This window comes from Empidonax traillii, unplaced genomic scaffold (genome assembly GCF_003031625.1).
Source record: "Empidonax traillii isolate 1590-97213 ecotype Southwest subspecies unplaced genomic scaffold, ASM303162v1 scaffold69:size3087049, whole genome shotgun sequence".
In the NCBI taxonomy this organism is placed as follows: Eukaryota; Metazoa; Chordata; class Aves; order Passeriformes; family Tyrannidae; genus Empidonax; species Empidonax traillii.
In genome coordinates this window covers 818438-840289 of record NW_020955262.1, presented here as the reverse complement: position 1 = coordinate 840289, position 21852 = coordinate 818438, and the positions used below count along the sequence as shown (strand labels likewise).

At 41.3% G+C, this 21852-nt stretch overlaps 1 protein-coding gene across 5 annotated transcripts in view; it reads right to left on the bottom strand.

Annotated features, from left to right (window-relative positions):
- Nucleotides 1-15795, bottom strand: part of NEK7 (NIMA related kinase 7) — a 77995-nt gene extending 62200 nt beyond the window's left edge. For 3 of the 5 annotated variants that reach the window (XR_003570843.1, XR_003570844.1, XM_027880401.1), the window contains exons 1-2: nt 15682-15795; nt 3193-3280 (exon numbers count right to left, since the gene is read on the bottom strand). Coding sequence is in view for 3 of the 5 variants with exons in the window: in XM_027880401.1 (XP_027736202.1) it covers nt 3193-3252 (60 nt within the window). In the remaining 2 variants the exon portion in view is untranslated. Of the gene's footprint in view, nt 1-3192; nt 3281-3624; nt 4597-15446; nt 15466-15681 lie in introns of those variants that run through there. The other 2 variants (XM_027880403.1, XM_027880402.1) reach the window with 2 other exon arrangements.
- Between the last annotated feature and the right edge of the window lie 6057 nt (nt 15796-21852).

Here is a 21852-nt window from a genome sequence, read left to right as displayed (position 1 = left end):
ATGACATAGTTACAGGGCTTTTAGGGAAAACGTCTAAAACTACACTTCACCTACAAGATTTTAAATTCTCTACACAGAGCTGCAAGATACAGACTCTCTAAATAGGCTGTATTTAAGAAGTATTGTGTACTTCCCCTTTGAATTGGGAGTCGCAGCCTCTGCACAGCAACTTGACAAATATTAGCGTGAACTACTAAGGCAGTGTGACAACCGCATGCTGAGAGCAAAGTCTCACTAATGTGTTTTGGCATGCAGGTTTGTAATCACACATTTACATATGCAATGACCTACATTTGCATGTCAGATCACACACTGTCTTGCTTTATTAAGACCGGGCACCTCCCTGTGCTTGGCGGCCAGAGTGGCGAGAGAGGGCCAGAGGGCGGTGTTTTTTGGCAGTTGAGGGATGAACTGCCACCAAGGATTAGGCTGATATGGCCTGAGCATTAGACACTTCATTAGAGGTAATCTGTTTAACAGTGGGCAGTGTATGTAAACTTCACAGCCCATTTGCGGCACCTTTTCCCCCCCATGGCCTTTCTTCAAAGGGCAGCGTGGCTGAGTGACAGCTTGTCTCATCTGCTCCCTTGTCCTGTCATACAATTTAGATGTGGAGAGCTGACATGAGAAGCAGCATAGCTGCACATCTCCAGCTACCACTGGGTCTCTCCTCGCCACAATGCAATTTGTAGAGAATGAGCTTGTGCAGGATAAAGATTTCCTTCAGTCTGAGACCGTAACAGAACAGATTATATCCACTTCACCAATGATCACATTACATTGTATTCGCCGAGTGAATCAGTGAGCACCCGGAATACTGCAATTTCCATGGAAGAGATATCTATCTGACAACATTAACATAACCAACGAGTTGCTTCCTCTTTTCAGATTCATTTCTTAAGCTTCTGGCCAAGAAAGGTACTAAAACTGCAAGAATATTAGTCTTTTTCCTGTTCTGAATACACTTGGGTAAAATTTCAGTTCTCAGCCATATATTCAGTTTTAATCCTGCACACAGAGGAAACGCAAGGTGAGGAAAGATCAGTTTAAACATTCCCACAAGAGAGAAGACAAACATCATGATATACTAACACCGGCATACTTATTATTGATATGTTAATTAATCGTGGCATTACGAGCTCATTTATAAGACAAGCAAATTAAGGCAATCTTCAACAGAAACCACTATCCTCATTTTCAGACTGGTTTCAGTCTCAGAGAAGAGCTGATACACAATTTAGCAGAGAACTGCCAGGACAGGAAAGCATCCACTGGCGAAAGGCCACAATAGTTAGTACAAGGTATTCACAGTTAACTTCTGACTATGCCACACAGCAGCTCTCACTTTAGTCAGTGCTCTCAGAAGGTGTTCTACTTCAGTCTTTTTCCAAAACTTTCTATTTGCATACAGTTCCCATCATGTAAACCATCTAAAGGCCCAGAAAGTATCAATAAACTTCAGTATTGACCTAAGGAGGCACATAAAAAGACAACATCTGTTAGGAGAATGCTGAAGAAACAAATGAAGTCTTTATGCACCAAAACACTGTATCTTACAATCAAGGAGCCCAGCCCACATCCACTTCTCCAGTCATCAAGCCTTCCCAGGAGGTCCTTGTTCTCTCCCACTGAAACTTGCTCACTATTGCTGCATCACCATAGTGCACTATACTGAGTCATAAACTGATCTGGATTGCTCAATTAAAATGAAAAACCAACTTGTTTGTTTTTCAATTATTCCCAGATTCAGTTCAAAAATATAGCCAAATAGCTGAACTGCAGCAATTTGGAGATTCTAATAAGCAGTTATGAGTGGGGTGAGACAGGCTTTTCTGCTGAAGAAATCATACCACACGCTTTTTACACACGTCGAATCAGGTTTCTTCTGTGAGGATTCCTACCCTATAAAAGTAAGCTCTCTCAGGTTGAGATAACATTAAGCAGATTAACATCCAGCTCCAAAATGAGAAACTGCAGCAGAAAAATTATTTTTTTTGGAAAAGTTACCAGTGAAATCCCCAAGGAAACTACACTGTTCCATACATACAATGCTTCAATAAAGTTTCTTTAGAATCCAAACTTATACAAAGAACCAGCTCAAAATTTGACTGTAAAGCTTTGCAGAAGATTTCCCTAGATTTCCACCCTGGTACTGAGTACTAGTATGACAAGGCTACCACCTTAATGGGAAATACCACCCTGAAGAACGTGAATTATTGTTTTAAAATTAGCTATTACCACACAGGAAAAAGGCTTAAGAAATACCACTGAAAAACTTCAAAGCAAGTTACACATTTTTAGGAAAGAATTTGAATGAAACAGAAAACAAAATGTTTCACTCCTTAAGTCTATTGTGTGCACACTGAACACCCACAGGGCTCTGAGCCCTCATTTTTAGGGGAATACTATCAAATTAGTCAACAGAGAGCAAAACAGCAATGTTGAGCAAGGACGTGCAATGTCTTCTGCATAAGAAGAAACTTAAACTATTGTTCTTCAGCTTCTGGAGAAACAAACAAAAAAAATTCTACTCTTGTAAAAGGTCTATAGCTTAGAAGTCTAAGGCCTCAGATTTTTTACCTCCTCCTGTTATCCTTTTCACAATATGCAAAGAGGTTTGGGAGTGTTTCAGTACCCGCATTTCTGAAATGTCCTTGGAAGTAATGAGGTACAGTGCTTTAACCTGGCAGAGAACAGACTAGGCCAGAGCTTCCAGGCACTTAATTTCAAATAGAAAAGGAGTTTCTAATGGCACAAAGTCTAGTTAGAGGCCAGTAGCAAGCAGCATACCTCAGAGGTCCATACTGGATCCAATCCTGCTTAACATGATCATTAATGATATCGATGATGGGGCAAAGAGCACTCTCAGCAAGTTTGCTGGGGACACAAAAACAGGAGGAATAGCTGATGATGCCATCCCAAGGGACCTCAGCAGGTTGAAGAAATGGGCTGACAGAACCCTTATGCAGTTCAACACAGGGAAGTGTAAAGTCCCACACCTGGGCAGCAATAACTTCATGCATCAGTACATGCTGGTACACTATTACAGTTAATTACAGGATAACTAGAACACATTGTGTCTGTTTACAGTTTCATTGTTTCAACAAGAAATAAAATTATCTCTTCCTCTATTTGAGAAATCATAGCATCCACTCTTGAATAAATTTAAAAAAAAAAAAAAGATATATGTACCTGTGGCTGAAACGGTGGAGCAGTAGTAGGCCCCTGCATGCCTTGTGATTGTTCATCCATTCTGTAATGTACAAGTGTTCCTTATGTCCTGAAAAGAAAAATACAGTCATTACACTGTAATTCAATCTGTATTTATGATTGAAGAAAATCAGAAGCAGAACAAAGAAATTAATGTTCTCATTTGTACCCTTGAGTTTTTGAACATTTAACTATTCCAGCCCTGCCCTGTTTGGGGAAGGAGGGGTTTTTATGTTTAGTTATTCTATAAAATTAAATCAATCACTATACACATCTGAACTTATTATTAAAAAGTGTGAATTAAAACTACTTGCACCAGACGAACATCTCTGTCTAACAACAGCTGTATCATCCCATTATTCCTCAGAGTCACCAACCACCTGTTTAACTTTACAAATACCTGTTGGCCAGTACCTTGGACCTATGCACAGCACGGGAAATAGCAGATCAGCAGGAGACTTAAAACTGCAGCACACATACTGCTCAAGCTGCAAAATCTGTAGATTCTAGGCAGTATGCAAGACTGGTTGCATCTAAATAGAAAAAAAGCTAAGCAGGAACACTAACTACATTCTGACAAGCTAGCTAAAAGGCCTTTGAAATACCATATTAGAAGTACAGCCTCTATTCTCAGACATGCACTTATCATTTCCCATGAGTAAGATGGGAGGAAAGATGCCTGCCAAGTTCCCAGGACAGAGACACGAGGCTTTGACCCATCATAAGCATTGCAAAATGCACTGAATCATTACTAGGAAGAACAGCAGAGACAAAACGACAAATACTCAGGAGGTTTTTTTCCCTCAGCTAAGTGAATCCTTTCTCAGGCTATTTGACACTGCTGAGAGGAGCAGGTGCAGTACCAGTGCTGCTGGCACCTACATGGGCCACCTCTGTGCAGATGAAGACAACAAAGTTCCCTTACAGCTTAGAATGCAAACAATGAAATAAACTTCCATACAAATAAGGGGCAAGCCCTAAACAACTTTTTCATCACACCAATATGAAGTATCTCTGCCTATTACCTGGTCAAACCTGCCAAGACCTTTGGAGGAACAAGAGTCATGTTTCTGACATTCTTTCTTTTCAATTTTTTATTTATTTTCTTATTTCCTACTCCAAATCCTGAATGTTCTAGAGATAGTTAGACATAAAGCACTTTTTATGATGCCTCCTAACATTTAACATTAGGAAATTTCCTATGATAAATTTCTTCTGCTAAATCTATGTACTTCTGAATACAAAGCTATTTACATTCCACAAATCTTTGTTTAGTGGGTACATAAAGTTTTCTCAAATAGCATTTAAAATTGAGCATGAAAGCACAGAATTTACTAGCTGTTAAAATACATGCAAATCATCCCAGTAACATCTATAGAGCATTAAAGGGTTAGAAATAACAGAAAGCAGAAAATCTTAGGAAGATTTGATTGCAAAATATTTAAGAAACTAACGAACAGCTCATGTCCACAATAGTGTTGTTCTTCTTGCAGTATTATTGTGATAACACTACTAACAGACAAAATAATCACAAAGTAGCTCTGCAAAGTTTCTCCGTGTGTACAAAGTTTCCACCTTGTGTATTAAGCAGTGGATTGGATACACAAACGAATCACTAGTGATGCCCTCTCCGTGGCCCACTTAAAGCAGTCACCCCCCACCATCCCAGTGCCATCAGCTATTCTCAACACCAAACCACAGCCACCCTCCAGGGCAACTAAAGGTCCCTTTAGGTTTTGCCTTCCCACCCACTGTACGAAGCATACAGGCAGCAACTTCCAGTTTTAACGTATTAACCACAACTAGGCCAAAGACCAAAAAGATGCGAAAAAAACCCAGTTGCAGGCAGGTCAAAATAAAATAAATAAATAAATGAAACCCCCTCAATTATCAAACCACAGTGAGAGGCAGAAAAAAAGGAGGTAGGAATTGCCAAGGCTTCTAAGACCGTCAGAGGGATCATGCTGAGAAAGGACAATTCAGCTGGCAGAGACAGGGCACACCACTGACCAGGCAATCCTTCAGCCAGCACTAGGACACCAACACTAACACTTCTGGCAAGTGCGAAAGCATCTCCCATACAGCCTCCCCTCCAAGGCAAGAAATCATAACACAGAAGCACTGAAAATTAAACTGTTATCACAAAGCTTCATCTAAATTCCCCGGGTAGACTCACAGGGGTTTATCCAGTTGCAACAAATTCTGAGGAAGAAATAAGGAATCTTTTGCTAGTTTCTTGTTGTAGAGATCTTTCTATCACTGCTAAAAAGGCAATAGTTCTTTTCTGAAGTGTTATTTTGAAGAGTCTTTATAAGAATTTTAATCTTTTCAATAGCATCAATATTTCTTCTTAAAGTTTTGTGTGTGTTTTACTAATATGTTTAAGTATTGAAAATCCTGACCATGTAATACACCAAAAGATAATTCCTATGGGTCAAACACTTGTATCAAAACGCCTAGGGAAAAGAAGTAAACACAAAACCCTTTATCCCCTATTGTAAATAGTTACCCAAGATTAATGAAATCTAAATTGAAATGTTTAGATGTTGTATGTTGATCCAGGAATTATAAAACCCATTCATCTTCTCTAAGTGGTCAGGGACACATCAGTGCAAATGTCTGGGACTTGATCTCTCTCTTTTTTTTCCCCTTTTTAAATCTGGGAAAAGAGTAGAAATGGGAGAAGTCATATTATCACTGCCAGCAGCTCTACCTTCTGTGGTTTTATAATAAAAAACAAGCAGACCAAAGAGGTAACACATTCCACCATATGAAGCATGGAAGATGACCTTCTGGATTTTTTGTCACTTTTGCAGAAAGACAAAGATCAGTATCTTATGTCCGTATGTAAAAGTTAGTCTTTTTTTTAATTTGCTTTTGTCTTTGAAGACTGCCACGATAGATACACACTTTAGAGAAATTTGGCATTTTGATCATACAAAATCTCAAGGATGTAAAAATACAGCAAGGATGCAAAGTGAATCTTGTACTGTTTGTCATCATAAGCAAGAGGTGGATTTTGTTGCTTGAAGACTTTTCATTGTGAGGCATGCCTTTCACCTTAAGTCCAGAGGAAAAAATGTAAAGGTATAATATTGATCATCTTTAAAGGCTAACTGAGGCTGTAATTGTTACTCTTACAAAGATGGTTTTCAAGTTCTAATTTACAATTGAAAGAGACTAAAAATACTGCAAAGAGTCCATGCTTGTTTAAAATTGAAATGAAAATCACAAAACACATCTATTTGAGACATGTTTGTCACCCCTTTAAACAAGTAACACAAAGGTCTTCTTCTGCAAATCCATCACCACAACATATAATGGTTCATGGAAAATAGACAACAGATGAGGTGAGGGGTGAGCCAACTACCATCACCCTCCAAAACCCCCAAAGAGCCAAACTAACTCCTGTTTCTAAACTGTCTCAAACCAACTATGCAGAGGGAAAGGACTCCTTGCCTACAGAACACCACTTGCAAAGAAAAGAACAATGAAAGAGTTTCTGAATACTTTCTCTTGCAAAGATGATGTTTACCATTTTGAAGATCAAAATCATTTGGATTCAGACAGTCTGCACACAACAGTGACCACAGGACACAACCATATACACTAGATCTTATACTCAGATTATGGCTGCTAATACTTTACAGTTATGAGATGACTTTTAGTTAATGGCTAATATCTCAAATCTCAGACTTTTTCAGTTGATTTAAACAGAAGGTGGCACCTGCACATAAAGGATGCACGAGGAGTACCTGGGGATAAAGACAACACAACTCATTTTTCATTTGAAATCGCAACTGCACAGGAACTCCTCTAATTGACACTCTTTACTCAAGACAGCTAAAGGAAGCCAAGTCCTCACCAGTAAGTCAGACTATCAAACTACAACTGCCTGAACTGTAACACCTTTTCCTTCCTTCACAAACAGGCCTCGCTGTCCCTACTCACTTCCTCAGTGGCCACCTGTCACACGTCTGAAGATTACGCAAAGATATAACGCAACCCAAAAGGCAAGGGTGCACTCCCATATCCAAAACTCACATCCCACAGCCAGCACTCAGCTTCCTAGGTTGTACTAGCAGGCTGCTAGAGTAGAGGTGGGATTACCCATGAGTGTTAGGCAGAGCAGAGGACACAATCCTGAGCAGGAGCCAGAGCTCATCGCTTTCAGTTCACTGGAATGTATTTTAAAATAACATTTTAAAAAGAAAGATACCTAGGAAAAACTTGAAATCCTTGTGACTTAAGTCTAGCAACTAAGTCTTCATAAACATGATGAAATTACTTCAGGAGAAAAAGCTTACATGCACTGACTGATCACATGAAACATTTTTTTTAAGCACCAGTTTCACAGCTTCAAGTCCTTAAAGCATTCACATTGAAATACATTTCACGGTATTGAGGCAAAAACGGTATTGCTTTAACATATAGCAAGTTTTACAACAACAAAAAATACTGTGTTTTCACTATAGAAAACATCACTAATAATCTCAAAGATACATGGTTTCCATTAGCTACACACTAAGCACCTGGTTATCAATTTTTCATCTTAAGTGAGAACATACAATAATCAATGTCAAAGCAGGAACAGTTACACTTGAAGAAAAACACAAAAGTAGCAGCTACTTCACAGAATATTCAGTGTTACAGTTTTGCTGAGAATCTGAGAATCTCAGTCTTCTTTCTTTCTGCAAAATATAGGTGTAACTACTCCACATAATTGCTAACACAGAGAAACATGAGGTTACACCAGTTCACAATGTACTGATCAGGCACACAGTCAATTTCGCTGCTGTTCACAAACGAAGGAATGTACTATGTTTACTTCTGGATTACACCATCAACTGAAGGCAGGTATTTTTAGTTTTTACTATAGCCAGTATTTGAGTTAGGTTAGAGCCAAGGCTCTCCAAAAACAATTACCCATTTAATACCCTACACACTGTTTTTTTTTTTTTCCTCAGAATCAAGCTAAATTCTTCAGTATCTAACTTGGATTTAAAACAGCAAGGTTTAGATAACTCAGCTTCTCAACTATTTTTGCTAGCTAAATTCAAAGAAAAGGATCATCCTCAGCTGAGGGGGGGGGGGAAAACCCAACATATATTAATACTAGTTTGCATAGAAGCACACAGGCTAAAGAAATATTCCCATTTGCTTATATCATGTGTTGACTCCCAGCTACCCAAAACCACAACTTAAACACAGGTAGAATATTCAAAGAGTCACCCTGGTTGAACCTGAAAAAAGCCTGTGCTCTGGAAACAAGGGCTTAGATTTCCAAATGCCTTACTGAATATCCCAAACACAGTCAGGCAGCCCACCATGCCAGTGTTAATCCCAGCAGCTTGTGCCAGGGAGCCCAAGCGTGCCAGTCCAATTCCAGCACTTCTGTTACCTGGAGAGTCACACTGACATAAGCCCTCAGCTCTGAGACTAAAGCCACATAGCTCATGGGAGAAGACAAACTTCAGACCCAGAAATGACAGCCTGGCCCTTCAGCTTGATGTGAGCAAGTTAAAAAACAGCCACAGTACTAGTTTATATACCAGACTTAAGTAATTTCTTTACCTCTTTAAGGGAAAAGCTTGGCCACTGGAGGGAATTGGCTTGCTGGTCAAACCCAGCCCTTATGCTTTGTAAGGTCACCAACACTGATCAACACTTCAGCACCCACTCAACACTGGGTGTAGCTGCAATTTATAATGTTTATATTTATATGTATTTTTATATGCAAGCATTAATAACTCAAAATGCATGTAAGATGACACCCGCTTGAACTCTGCCAAGACTAATAGGCAAGAGATAAAGCAAACTCAGTACTGGAAGACCATGTTAATCATTATCACAATAAAAAGTCATTTATCCCTATTAGGATGCATATATATATGTATGTATACACACACTGTATTTATGCACAGTAATATATATATATATGCACACATACACACATCGGCACATTCTTACAGATTGCACATCTATACCTAAGTATGTGTGTACACAGAATATTTAATTTTTACCACTGCCAGCTAAGAGCAAATATTTGCTTCACACTGTCCAGAAAAAAAAAAAAAGGTATTCTAAAGTGTGGAAAATACATACTCCTTCGTCAAATTCTCTGCAGAAGCAACCACAAAAGAGGAAAGTTGTATATGCAACTTCTAAAATGATGAAAGTTATCGAATACAAATCTGTATACATCTATATTCAAGTAGGATTAGCCTTAATTTTAGAAACAGCTCCTAAAAGCCAGATCAATACTCTCACAAGACATTTCTCTCCCCACACAGACAGCCTTGAATCTGGACAATACAAATCCCCCAGACCTTGTTACTCTGCAAGTACATAGCTAACTATACAGAGATATTGTGTTTTCCAGCAAATGTACATCCAAATTCCCCACTCATGGGTAGTTCAGTCAAAGCAGTCAAAGAACACACAGATAGTTAAGCTGGGATAAAAGTTGATTCTAGCAAGAACAGAAGCAGCCATACACAAATCATCCATTTGCAAAAAACTAAAAGAATATAGTAAAGGTTCACATGCAATTTTCTAATCCATTTGGCCCAACTTATCAAGTATATTTGCACTCCAACCCTGAAAACACACATGGCAGTCACCGTCTTCCCCCAACTACTAAGAGTTAACTCTGTCAGTGTTGTCTGAATAGACGATTAAAGTCCAAGCCCTCCCTCTTCACAAGTCTGCTCCCCTTCCTCTTCATTCATTTGCAAGAATTTAAGACGTTATCCTTTGTTTACTTCTCCCTATTTCAATTATGTCACTCAAGTATATTGCTTATCTTGCAAGGTGCTCCCGAAGGGTTGTACATGCACTGACTTGCCCCTTATTGAACCATTTCTTTGTTACTTCATATGAACTGAAACTGCTTGAGCAACAGCTATGTTTTCATTTAATGTCAATTCACCTGAAAGGAATCTGATAACCCATTTCTTTATACTGAATAGCCAGTTATAAAGGACATAGGTGGATCACGATCACGTCACAGTGAAAAGTTTTACAGGGAACCAAGTACTGTATCTAACCAGGATACTGTGAGGACTCTTCAGCCCACATTGCACTCTGCTGTGCTCCTGCCTGCATAAGAATTAAGTTCTAAAACGGCATGAACTGGTTACATGATGCTGCTGCTTCCCCTGCCTGCACCCATGACTCCCAGATCCCTCCTTCCAGTGAAGTTCCTGTGGCTACCCAGACACCTGGTAAGAGAACTGAAACAAGCTAAAAACTAACCTTCACCACAAGTCACTTTTTCCCAGTTCATTTCCCCATATTGCAGGGAGAAGGACAGAATCGTGATGGCAAAAGACAGAAGGGAAGACATAGCTGAGACTACAGCAGCCCTGATTTGGATCAGTTCAATCTACTGTCAAATTCCATCTCTAACATGAAATTATACAAGTCAATCTAATAGCTCAGTAACACAAAAGGTCTTGCTTTTCCCTCCCTTTCTCTGCCACATGTTCCCATGTTGCCATCTTTAACTCTTTGGACCTGGTGCTGAGCTGATTTAATTCTCTAAAGCACCTGGGATTGTGCTCTGCAAGCTGTGAGCAGAACCAGGGCATGCAGGAGTCTGCTGAGCGCAAGAGAAAAAAACAGGGCAAGTTCAAGGATGGGAGATGGAGGAAGGGAACTGTAGAAGAAACAACATCTCCCTTCTGGCAACAGTATGAATGTTAACTCACCACATTTAACTGTATTTCACCCTCAGCATGGAGGTGAACAACCACTTCAACTCAAAAAAGCTTTAACTGGAAGGCAAGAGCCAGCACAGAGAGAAGGCAATTGATTCAACAAGCCAAGAGCTCCGTCAACAAAACACTGTATGGAAAAGTAGAACTAGGAAGCAAATTCAATGCAGGGAGAATAAACCAGGGTAACAAGTCAAACTAGGGAAAAAATAAAAAAAACACAAAGATTTTTCAGAAAAAAGGAAGCTAAGGCATGATTTATAAACCATTACTACCACAAAACCTCACAACTCCCTCATGCAGAGAACGAAGAGATCTATCCCTAATTTCCATAAGGAAGGGATGGGTTTAAATGCACCTGTAAAAACAAGTTATTCACACAGAGATGCTGAAGACATTTACTCTAAGTGTAAACAGCTGAGCTTCACACAAGAGTTAACAAATATGCAGGACAACTTAAAAGACTAGAAGCACTGTCAGATAAACCCATTATGGCTAGGTAGAGGGAAAATACATCCAGTTGGGAAGGCTGGGTGGATAACACTGTGCCACAGCTGTGTCTGATGTGGGTGACCAACACCCACGTTGGTGCAGGTGATGAAGAACACATTTAACAACAAACTCCACAGTGTCTAAATATCTTACAAAGCAGTGCAAGATAACACCTTACTGCAGGTGCTAATGCACATTCTCAAGCTGAAAAAGATTTACCTGCAGTATATAGTTTAAAATCTGCTAGCCCAAAGACGATAAAAATGAATGAAGCACTATAAAGAAAAGAAACACCAACCACGTTTAACAGGCTTACTGTGATCCTCTGAGCAGCATTACCTTTGAATCCCAAAACCATGTATGACAACAGTGAGTAACCCAGGATCCCTGGCTTCAGAAGAAAAGCAGGTAGCAGCCAGCACACTCACTTCTGAGGCAGGCCAACACTTCAGCTCACAGCTGTTTCTGTGTTTTATACTAAACCACCACTGCCTAAAATACTGAAAACCATTTGTGGTTCCGGAGTATCCTCAGTGACTAGCTGTGTATTCAGCACTGTCTGCAGGCTGCTCACTGCTCCTCCTGTGAAGTCTTGCTTGTCTCCATGAACTTCACACACAGCCCACGCACCTAACACACGGTTCTGAGTTTCAGTCAGGGCAATGACTGGAAGTTCACTGCTGCAAAGACAACTCCTTTTTTGGATCTGCTCTCAGATGAGAACAAAAAGGCTACAGAAGAAGGGCCTCTACAGGGCAGAATGCTATACATTTTCCCACCACAAGTTAATTCTTATCTTAGAATTAACTTTAAGTTCACCTGTGATGTTTTTGAGTTCAGCTTTCTAGGAATCAGTTATTTTGTCAACACTGTACACTGACAACAGAAAATTAAAATGAACTGGAAAAGACTGGTTCATCAACACTTTACAGTACCCAACTCAAATCTTCCCAAAGACTTCAGTAAGAACCTAATCTACAAGCTCTACATGTACTTTTATGACATTGTGAAGTAATTAGTCTGGTGCAACACAAATCCAGCTACTAAATAAGACAGCAATAACTTTGTTATAAATAATTCCAAGCAGTTTAAAGCAAAGAGGCTTGAATGCAGACTCCCAAAAGCCCTATGATGCAAGCAGTCTATTTACTTTGTCACCTGTAATCCAAAGCAAGAAAATCACTAATATCACAAGATTAGCTACATGCAATCAGGTTTTAACATGACTATTTGTAGTATTTTCTTAACAACTCCCCTTTTTAATGTCTTGTTTAAAGTTTTATAACAAATTCCCTTACATAAGTATGTGTTCTGTTTGCCCAACGGGGAATAATGACACTTGAAATATACTGCGTATTTTCTAGCTACAAAAATCACAACTGAATCACAGTTACGTCTCACATGCTAGAGACAGATGTACAGGATGTTCTTTACCAGAGAAGCAACTCATTTCAATAGCATTGCTTCTTTGACGCTTTTTTAACTAACCTGACAGGAAGAATCACTTTAATACTTACTAAAATAGGAAACACATAGCAAGATGATGTACTTCAGTCTAGGGCTCAGTTCCTTCCCATGTGGCCAGGGAGGTCAAATGGTGATAAACACAGCAAATCAGTGCTCTAAAGGCTGCCCTTATCACCACTTTGGTATTTTGGTCAGTTATTTTCATCTCTGTTGCAAAGCAGATGGAACGCAGCTAAACTGAACAAATTCTCTGGAAATTAGTCAGTTAACTCCTATGACTATCCAGAACATGAACCTGCACAAGATAATCCCCACCCCCTCGGAAATCCTACTCCTCGGTAATCAGGAAAGATTTTTGGGTACTAGGAAAAACTCCCTTGGAGGTAGAGAAGTTGTTACTGCAGCTTGACTTTGCCTAGGGGACTTTCCAAGGTAACATGAACTCAACCACTCAGCACAGATGTTTGGAACGTCAAACTTCAGGAGGCAACACGGCATCAATGGCAATACAACTGAATATAGAGCTGGTATAAACGCAGAGAACGGGACTTAGAGTTTATTAAATGTGGGTGGATTTTGCACATATGAACAAACTGCCTCTCCAAATTGTCTCTGCAGACAAATACACAGGACTGGCTATATTTTGTGCAACTGAGCTCAACTCTTACTCAAGAAAAGAAGGCATGGATAGGCTATCTATCTAACAAATCAGAAGATAGCACAGGTCACAGTAAAATTAGCAATTAACTTCCTGCACTCTGTTTTTCGTTTGAGTCTCTCATTTGCTCACGGGCCTTCAGATTAACTCCAAAAGGTTAAATTTTTTTCTTCTTTTGAAACAAGCTTTTAATTCTTGTAGACCCTGGAAGACCCTCTGATAAGTCAACAACAAAAAAATTGAGTTCAATAGAATTCCCTGATTTGTTCTCAAATTATTTTTTTAATGCAGTGACTAAGTGGTGTGGTGAATACAAGATATCTAGGACAAAAGCAGTATTTCCACTCTTACAGTGAAAAATCTCTTAAGTATGCTTTGAGAAGTCATCTATCCAAACATCAAATATTTATAAATACAGCATCCTCGTGTTTTGAAACTAAAGAACCAGTGCTCTTAGATATTATTCTTTCTTCCAGTATCAAAAAAGAAAAACAAACAAACTTTCAGGGCTTCACATTCTTACTTTAAAGCTGTAGGACACGGCTTGTAAGTTTCCCTCTTTCCACAACACAGCAGTTTTCCTTTCTCTGCCTAAGTTTTCCACAGCCCTTGAACTAATGGCTCTTTTCTACCGCATTTCCTCTCTCTTAAGCCAATGCAAGTTTCAAATACAGACATTTCTACAGCACTGCAACATTTGAATTGTCTGCTAAATAGCCTGGAAAGTAAAATGCTTTTAAATTTCATTTGTCTTGATTGATCGAATTTGCAAATCTACTCATCCAATATAATCATCTAATAATCCAAAGTGCATATTTTATAGGTTACCATATTATTCACCCTAATTTCTGCATCTCAAGCTTGTAATACAACTTCATATGGCAAACATACCCACTGCAGTCAGTGAAACTACTGTGCATGTGTGACCTTTCCCAAGAAGTGATGCTACCACTGCAATCTGAGAAAACACTGATATCACTTTAGAGGTAATAAAACAGTTACCATGGAGTTGGTGCAACACGAGAAAAAAAACTAAGAAACTTTTTTTCTAATAATAACCACATATTTGTGTGATTAATGAACACCCCCTCCCCATTATCTTTTACCAGAACTAAGGTGAATATCTAAAGTTCTATCATTCAAGAAGCGATGCTGCTCACAAAACGCAGATCAAAAGCGAAGCACGTTCCGCTGACACAACAGCTTCCTGAACCTCTGAACCCGAAGGCCAGGCAGGTACAGCTCGCAGGATACAGAACAGAATGCAGGGCAGGGCCAGTACTAAATAACCGCGGTAGGACGCTCGGCAAAGTCCAGGAGGGGGGACACCCTCAGCAGACGGAGGATGCCTCCCTTCCAGCGTTCCCCTCCTAGCCTCAGCTCCCGCAGCCCCGCACATCGCGGGGAGCCGGTCCGGTCCGCACGGGGCGGGGAGCAGGACGGGGGACGCGCTGCCCGCACCGACGGGACCCCGGCCGAGCACCCCCAGCGCCTTCCCGGGGGCTCCCAGCGGGTCAGGGGGCCTAGAGGAAACCAAGGAACACGCAGAGGTACACCCCGGGAAGCTGGCGACAGGCACCCGAGCAACCCAGAGCGGTAGAGAAGCGGGGCCGGGCAGCCGGACGCGGCAGGGCCGGGCAGGGTCCCCGGCCGCCCGCTCCGCTTGGCGGAGGCAGCGCGGCAGCCGCCGCCGTCCGGAACGCCACGGCAGCGCTCGTGGAACCGCTCCCCCGGCCGGTACACACACACAAAAACACAAACACAAACACACCGGCTCGGCGCCCTCTGGCCGCGGGACAGGGCCGGCAGTGCCCTGCTGGCAGCTCAGCCCCCAGCGCAGCCCGGGTCGCCCGCAGCCGTCACCCCCGTCCCGTCGCGTCCCGTCCCGGCCGCGCACAAACTTTCTCTCCGCCAGCCCCGCGCCGCCCCTCCCCGCGCGCGGGCGGAGCGGCAGCTGCCGCGGCCAATGGTGTTGCGCTCCGGGGCCCCGCCGGCCAATGGGAGGCGGTGGGGGGCGGGCCCGCCGGCGGCCCCCGCAGCGCGGGGAGCGGCCCCGAGAGCGCGAGCGGGGCCGCCGGGACCCCCCGGGAACACCCCAGTCCCCGCATCCCCCGGCCCCGCCGCCGCCCCGCTCACCGGACAGCGCGGCTCCGCCTGCTCCTGCCGCGGGGGCCCGGCACTGGTCGCCGCTCCTCTTCGGCTCGCCCGGCGCGTCGGGCCGGAGGCCGCGCCAGCGCTGGGCGCCTAACGGGAGTCCTTGCGGGCGGCACGGATACCGACAACAGCCCCGAGAAACTCTCCTTCCCCCGCCGCTCCTGCCGGGCCCTTAAACATCCCGGCATCCCCGAGGATGGGGCGGGGCGGCCGCCGGCCCCGCCTCGCCGCGCTCCCCCGCCTGGCCCGGGGCGCCGGGTCCGCCGGGATCTGTCCCGGTCCGGGTGTGTCCCCGCCGGGCTGTGCTCGGGGAGATTGGAGCACGGTGGGGAATGGCCTGGTTTGTGCCTGCCTTGGGACAGGGAGCGCTGATCTCACGGTTTTTATAGCAGGGGGCACAGCGGGGCCTTCCCGGGCCCGAGCACTGCGGCAGCAGCGGGTACGGGGAGCGCCGCTCTGCCCTGGACAAACCGGGAGAGGGAGAAACACCCCGTCCGGCCTCTGCGGCCAGAGACTGCTCCTCCTGCAGCGCCCTGAACAGCACTGCTTTGAGCCTTTGGCCCAGCCAGATTTGGACACACAGCGTGTCGAGCAACGTACTTGCTCGTTTTGTATGTAAACTGAGATAATCTGCAAGACGTTCGGTATTAACTGAGTGTACGGGCTGGAAGTGGCTCAAACTCCTTTTTTGCTGTACTTGGAGAAATAAAAACGATGGGAGGAAAAAAAGGCCAGACTCTTGATGAATCCTGTTCCACCAGCTTCTACTTTTCACTGGGGTTAATTAGATAAAAAATACTGAATTCAGGAATACTGCTGTTTTTCAGGTTCATGAAAGTTTAGCCTGCTTCAGGGCAAGGAAAGGCAATTAACAAAAGAGAAGCCTCAAGGACCAACCATAGGGAAAAAGTATGAAAGCTGGCCAGAATTTCCTTAGTAAGGTTAGGGGTCACTGTGATGAAATGACTTCTTCCTCAGGTGTGAAAGCCATCTGAAATAGGCACTCCAATAATTTGAAACTGTCTTGAATCAGTTGTACTTTCCAAACTTCAATTCTTATAAGGGCTTGGAGGTTTTGTTGTGGTTTTTTTTCCTTGTAACAGGTAAAGTAGTACTTGATTTAAATAAATAGGAAATGGGACACGGTCTGAAAAAGGTGTCTTCACCTCCCTCTGTACAACATTATACTTTCTGCTTTTGAGGCAAAAATTTTCAGCTTTGAGACTTCTCCGCTGTATTCAGTGATATAAAATCTAAGGAAGTTTGAAAGTAAATTATTTTTATTGGCTCTCATTTCCCTGACGTTAACACATTTATTTATCTTTCTGCACACTTCCTCTTTATTAACATTGGTGCATTTGATGTCTCTGGCCAAATACAGTGACAAGGTGACCACTCAGTCTGTGGAATCAGGCATACACTATAATCTTCCCCTTTGATGTGCTTTTTCTATTTCTTTAAAGACAGTCCAAAAGAATGAATTGGAATCACAATTAAGAAAATATATTTTTTTAATGGATAAACTCTTTTGCAAATGCAGTGTCTTGGACAAGAATTCCCTGCATTGTTTTCTTGTAAAAGGTCCAATACTTCAGGTTTCCCCACATATCAAAGACTGAAAACTTGATAGGTCTGCCATATAATGTTAGGGAGTTACTCAAAAGAATTACAATCAGCAATTCCACTGACTGTTTTCCATTTCTAAAATTCTCTTTAGTCTCAACCAGAAATTGGGTTGGGCAAGACAGTCACCAATTTGCAGAACCTCTGATGGAAAAAGGAGAGATTGTAATTTATTGCATAGCTGACCCCAAAATACTGAGTCTTAATAGGTATCATTTTTTTACAGGTAAAGGCAATTAGTACTGTAATACCCAGATTCTTTTCTAGACTCTCCGAGATTGAAAATGAGCAGTTCACAACCTAGACCAAGGTGGCATTTGAAACCTTCTCTATATTCATTCATTAAAAGAGAATAATCTGACTGTATTGGGCTTTTTTGTCTTTCATCCTATTTTTATACTCACTGATTTCACTTTCATTCTTTTTCTCTGATTTTCTCCATGCTGTTATTTCACTGTACATTTCCATGATATTTTGACTTCTCTGTTTAGTCACCTGAATCCAATGGCTACTTTAGCCTGACATTACCAATGGCTGCAGCATCTTCTCTTTCCTGTATTCCAACCTTACCCTTCTTAGATGACGTTTTTTTCCATTTTCTTCTTGATGCTTGAGACTCAGGGAACCTAAAACTGAAGAGGCTGCTTTAGTTAATTATTTCATCATCACAACCAGACAAAAAGCCTTTTATATAAACGCAGCTACACTGTGTCTATTAATTTTAAATTTGCAAACTGATGAATCTTCCACATACCGCAGAAGATTGTCTTCAGACCCGTGCTGTACAAATGTTTATTTTTAGAAGGATGTTTTCTTTTACTTTTCAATGCACATTTACAGTTAAATAAATTCATCTAGTGTTCCCTGTAATGGAGACTATATCAGACAGAATCAGAAAGGCAGAAGAGGCTCCAGAAAATCCAGTAGCCTTAGGGATTGTTAAGGAGCAGGCTGATGTCTGGCAAATGCTTCTCTCATAGGCCAGAGGGGACACTGCCTAACCAGCTAGCAAAGGATTAGAGAAAATGGACAAAGACATGCTGGAATTAGGGACTGGGAAGGGGAACATGTCTTGTTCCCTAAGTCTTGCCAACTCTTGAAAGTGTTGCCAGCAAATGCTTTACACCTAGAATCAAACTGGCCAGAGACAGAAGGAACAAAGACCTCCCTATTTGTCAGTCAATGCTCCACTTCACTAGCCTTGCTATTATAAATCTATTTACATATCAACATTAATTTAAGAAAGCTCCACCGGTCTTTTTCTGATCACTGAAATCTGTATAATTGAAGTCTGTGAATATACATAACCTACAAATATAGTCAGGGTTCAAGGATATCAAAACTATCAAATGAGGACAAAGGATATTCTTTGGAATGGCAATGTTACACTTGGATTGTCACTGAAAACAGTGTCCTTTCTCAGGACTAAGCTGCTAGACTTAAAAGCATCTAGACACTGTTAAGTAACAACATAAAAGTCAACCAGGAACTCAAACATTCAGCCCTACTCCCCAGATGATTCCTAGCTTGCTTCCACTATTATCCAGGGCTCTATACAGCTTGATTCTTGAGATGTTCATTAACAGAATAAACTTAGGAGTCAGGAAACATATAGATTTGAAAACTTTAAAACTTTGAGACAGAAGAGCTCAGTAGGACAGCGCAGGATGGGAATAGATGTCTTTGGGGTCACAGAGATAGGAACATAACAGCTCACTGGTTAACAATTCTTCAGGTTCTCCAAATCAATAAACTACAGGAAATTAATCAGAAGGAGCAACTACTCTGCTGTAAGTCCTTGAAGCCTGAAAATTCAGGCTTCAAGTCTCCCTCTCTCCTGGTTCTTCGTTACTAACAGTAAAAAGGCTGGGATAGCTGCCTGTGACATGGATAGGGAATGAGAAAGGCTGTGAAAGCAGGAATAAAGAGAGATCCATTATATCTGCACTGGATAAATATTATGATAGGGCCTTATGCAGGACTTAAGCTTTTTAGACAACATAAACCATTAAATGGAGCAATCCAGCGGAGCTTGGAGAACTCCTGATTTAGATCAAGCAGAGCGTCAGAAGTTCTTTAGAACTTCTGTATCAAAGAACCATTTCCGAATTTCGATCATAATATATTCAAATTCAAAGCCCTTGTAGAAGTTAGAAGGCCAAATAAATTTACCATAGCAACACTGAATGTTGAAAAGAGGACTACATAAAAACAAAGAAGTCTGTTAAAAGTAAATTAGAAGGAAATTACCTGTATAAGAGTTTTTGAGTAAGTATCTATTGTCTGTTAAAGCCAGCTAGAGGATTCCTTAGAAGACTAGCAGAATTCTACATGAGAATAAAGGATAATATTAAAAGAAACTACTAAAAAAAATTGTGTTCAGATGAGAAAAACAGAAAATAGCAAAACCTCTGGCAAGCTAAACGTAAAACTGTGAAAAGCCGGCCAAAAGTATTTGAAGGAAAATGTTGGTAATGGTATAAAACTTTATTGTAAAACCTCTTCCAAACACATCAGAAGCAGGAAGCCTGCAGGATAGAAAAATTGTTTGCTTATGTGGATATTATGAGAGGTTCCTACAGGGAACCCCTTTATACCATAGAAAGCTGCGAGAGTTTTTGGAAAGATATGTGGAAACAGTGAGCTTGGATGATATGAGATTCTGTATTTCAGTAAAACTTGTTGAAAAAATCTTAACTAAAATTTCTTCAAGAAATTAGGCTGCATTGCAAAAAAAGAGGAAAGGATTAGTACTGAGATAATAACTGATATTAGGTAGGGAAAAAGGTACAAATAAATAATCCACTTGCTTAGTAGAGGGAGGTCTCTACTAGAATCTCACAGGGATGTGTGCTGGGCCCATTGCTGTTTATGTACTCTTTTTAAATAATGAAGAAAGGAGATAATAAGATGAACAAGTTTTCCAGTGGTACAAAATTGTGGAGGACAATCATTTTAAAAGAAACAAAAAACTAGAAGGCAGGAGGAATAAAAAGGAAAATTTAAGATAAGTAAAAACTTCTGTAAGAGGAAAGATCAGCTTAAACATAAATGACTAAATGAATTGACTGAAGGGAGACAGAAAATGGATTTATCAATTTCTGAAAGGCATGAAGAAGATAATTGTGATTCTTATTGTTTTATTGGTTAATATTGATAAAAGTATAGTCATTCCTTATCTCCTATAGTGAAAGAATTACATGCCATAAAATTAAATTAGCAGGTAGACCAGGCCTGGCAGGAAGCCTAAAAGGTGCTGTTTGGACAGAAATTGCTATAGCAAATAATTACCGCTTAGAACTTTTATGATCTGTGAATCTGCATTCGGGATTTGTCACAAGGGGACAGGAAGTAACATCTCAGAGCATTGGGTGGTTTCTGTTACAAATACAGAGGGAGGTGAGTGCTCCACCACAGGGAAGGAGCTTTGTATTCCCACGCACTGCCCTTCAGAACGTGCTAGTCTTGGATGGTCTCCTGCTGTGAGCCTGGGTGCTTCCCAAGGAGCCAAGGCTGGTTTTGCTTTATGGATTAGCTGGCACTGTTGCTGCAGCAGCAGCATGGGCAGTACACACTCCTGCCACAGCACACAGCCTGTAACTTGTGTCATGTGAGTAGCAAGCCTGACACCACAGACCTGTTTCTAACCCTTAATGTTTTGGTTGGCAAGGCAATGCTTAATACTACAACTAGCCTCTTAATTTTGATCTTAAAAACTGTGATTAAAAAAAGCCCTCTGTGCAACACTTTTTCCTAAAATTTGATGCTATAAACAGAACCACAGCAAAATGCGTTTCTTTCTTCCAAAGTTTTTCTTTGCCCTAGCACACTGCTGTTTCTATTTGTTATCATAATATAGGTATTATTGTTTAACTGAAGGAAGAAAACATTTGTGTGTTTCCTACAGTTATCACATTAAGCTCATGTAGTTTGCTACTGGTAATGAAGAAAACTACATTTTGGTGCAGGTTAATTGACCACCTGCTGATCTCAGTGTAGGACAGGCTGTTCTGTCCATCCAGACTCCCACTCCACTCAAGCTAGATGAGCAGGGTTCAGGTTTTTTACCCCCCAGTCCATCCACATCTCCCCTCAGCATGTCCTGGCATTCCCCGTGTTCCTTGAGGGCATTCCCTCATTTTAGCAACTTCAGTAATAGACTATCCAGCCAGCAAGTTTAAATGCAGTTTAGAGATAGTTCTGCCATTCACACACGATGGAAATGACTGTTCAAGAAGCAGGCACAGACACACATGTTTGCATTATATCTTACCTCAGTTGTTCCTATTTAACAAATATTCATCATAAACCCAAAACTGTTCCTCTCGGGATTTTTTTTGTTTTGACCAGGACATCCTTTCCACCTATTTAAAGGTCCAACCTATTTTGAATATTACAAATGTAATGGTCTTGGTAACTATGTGACAATGATCTTCTAATTAGTCATTGGAAAGTATACCTTTGATATATTTTTTAATTTTCCACCTTGTAAATTAATTGATTAGCCTGCTCTGAATGCCAGACTCTGAC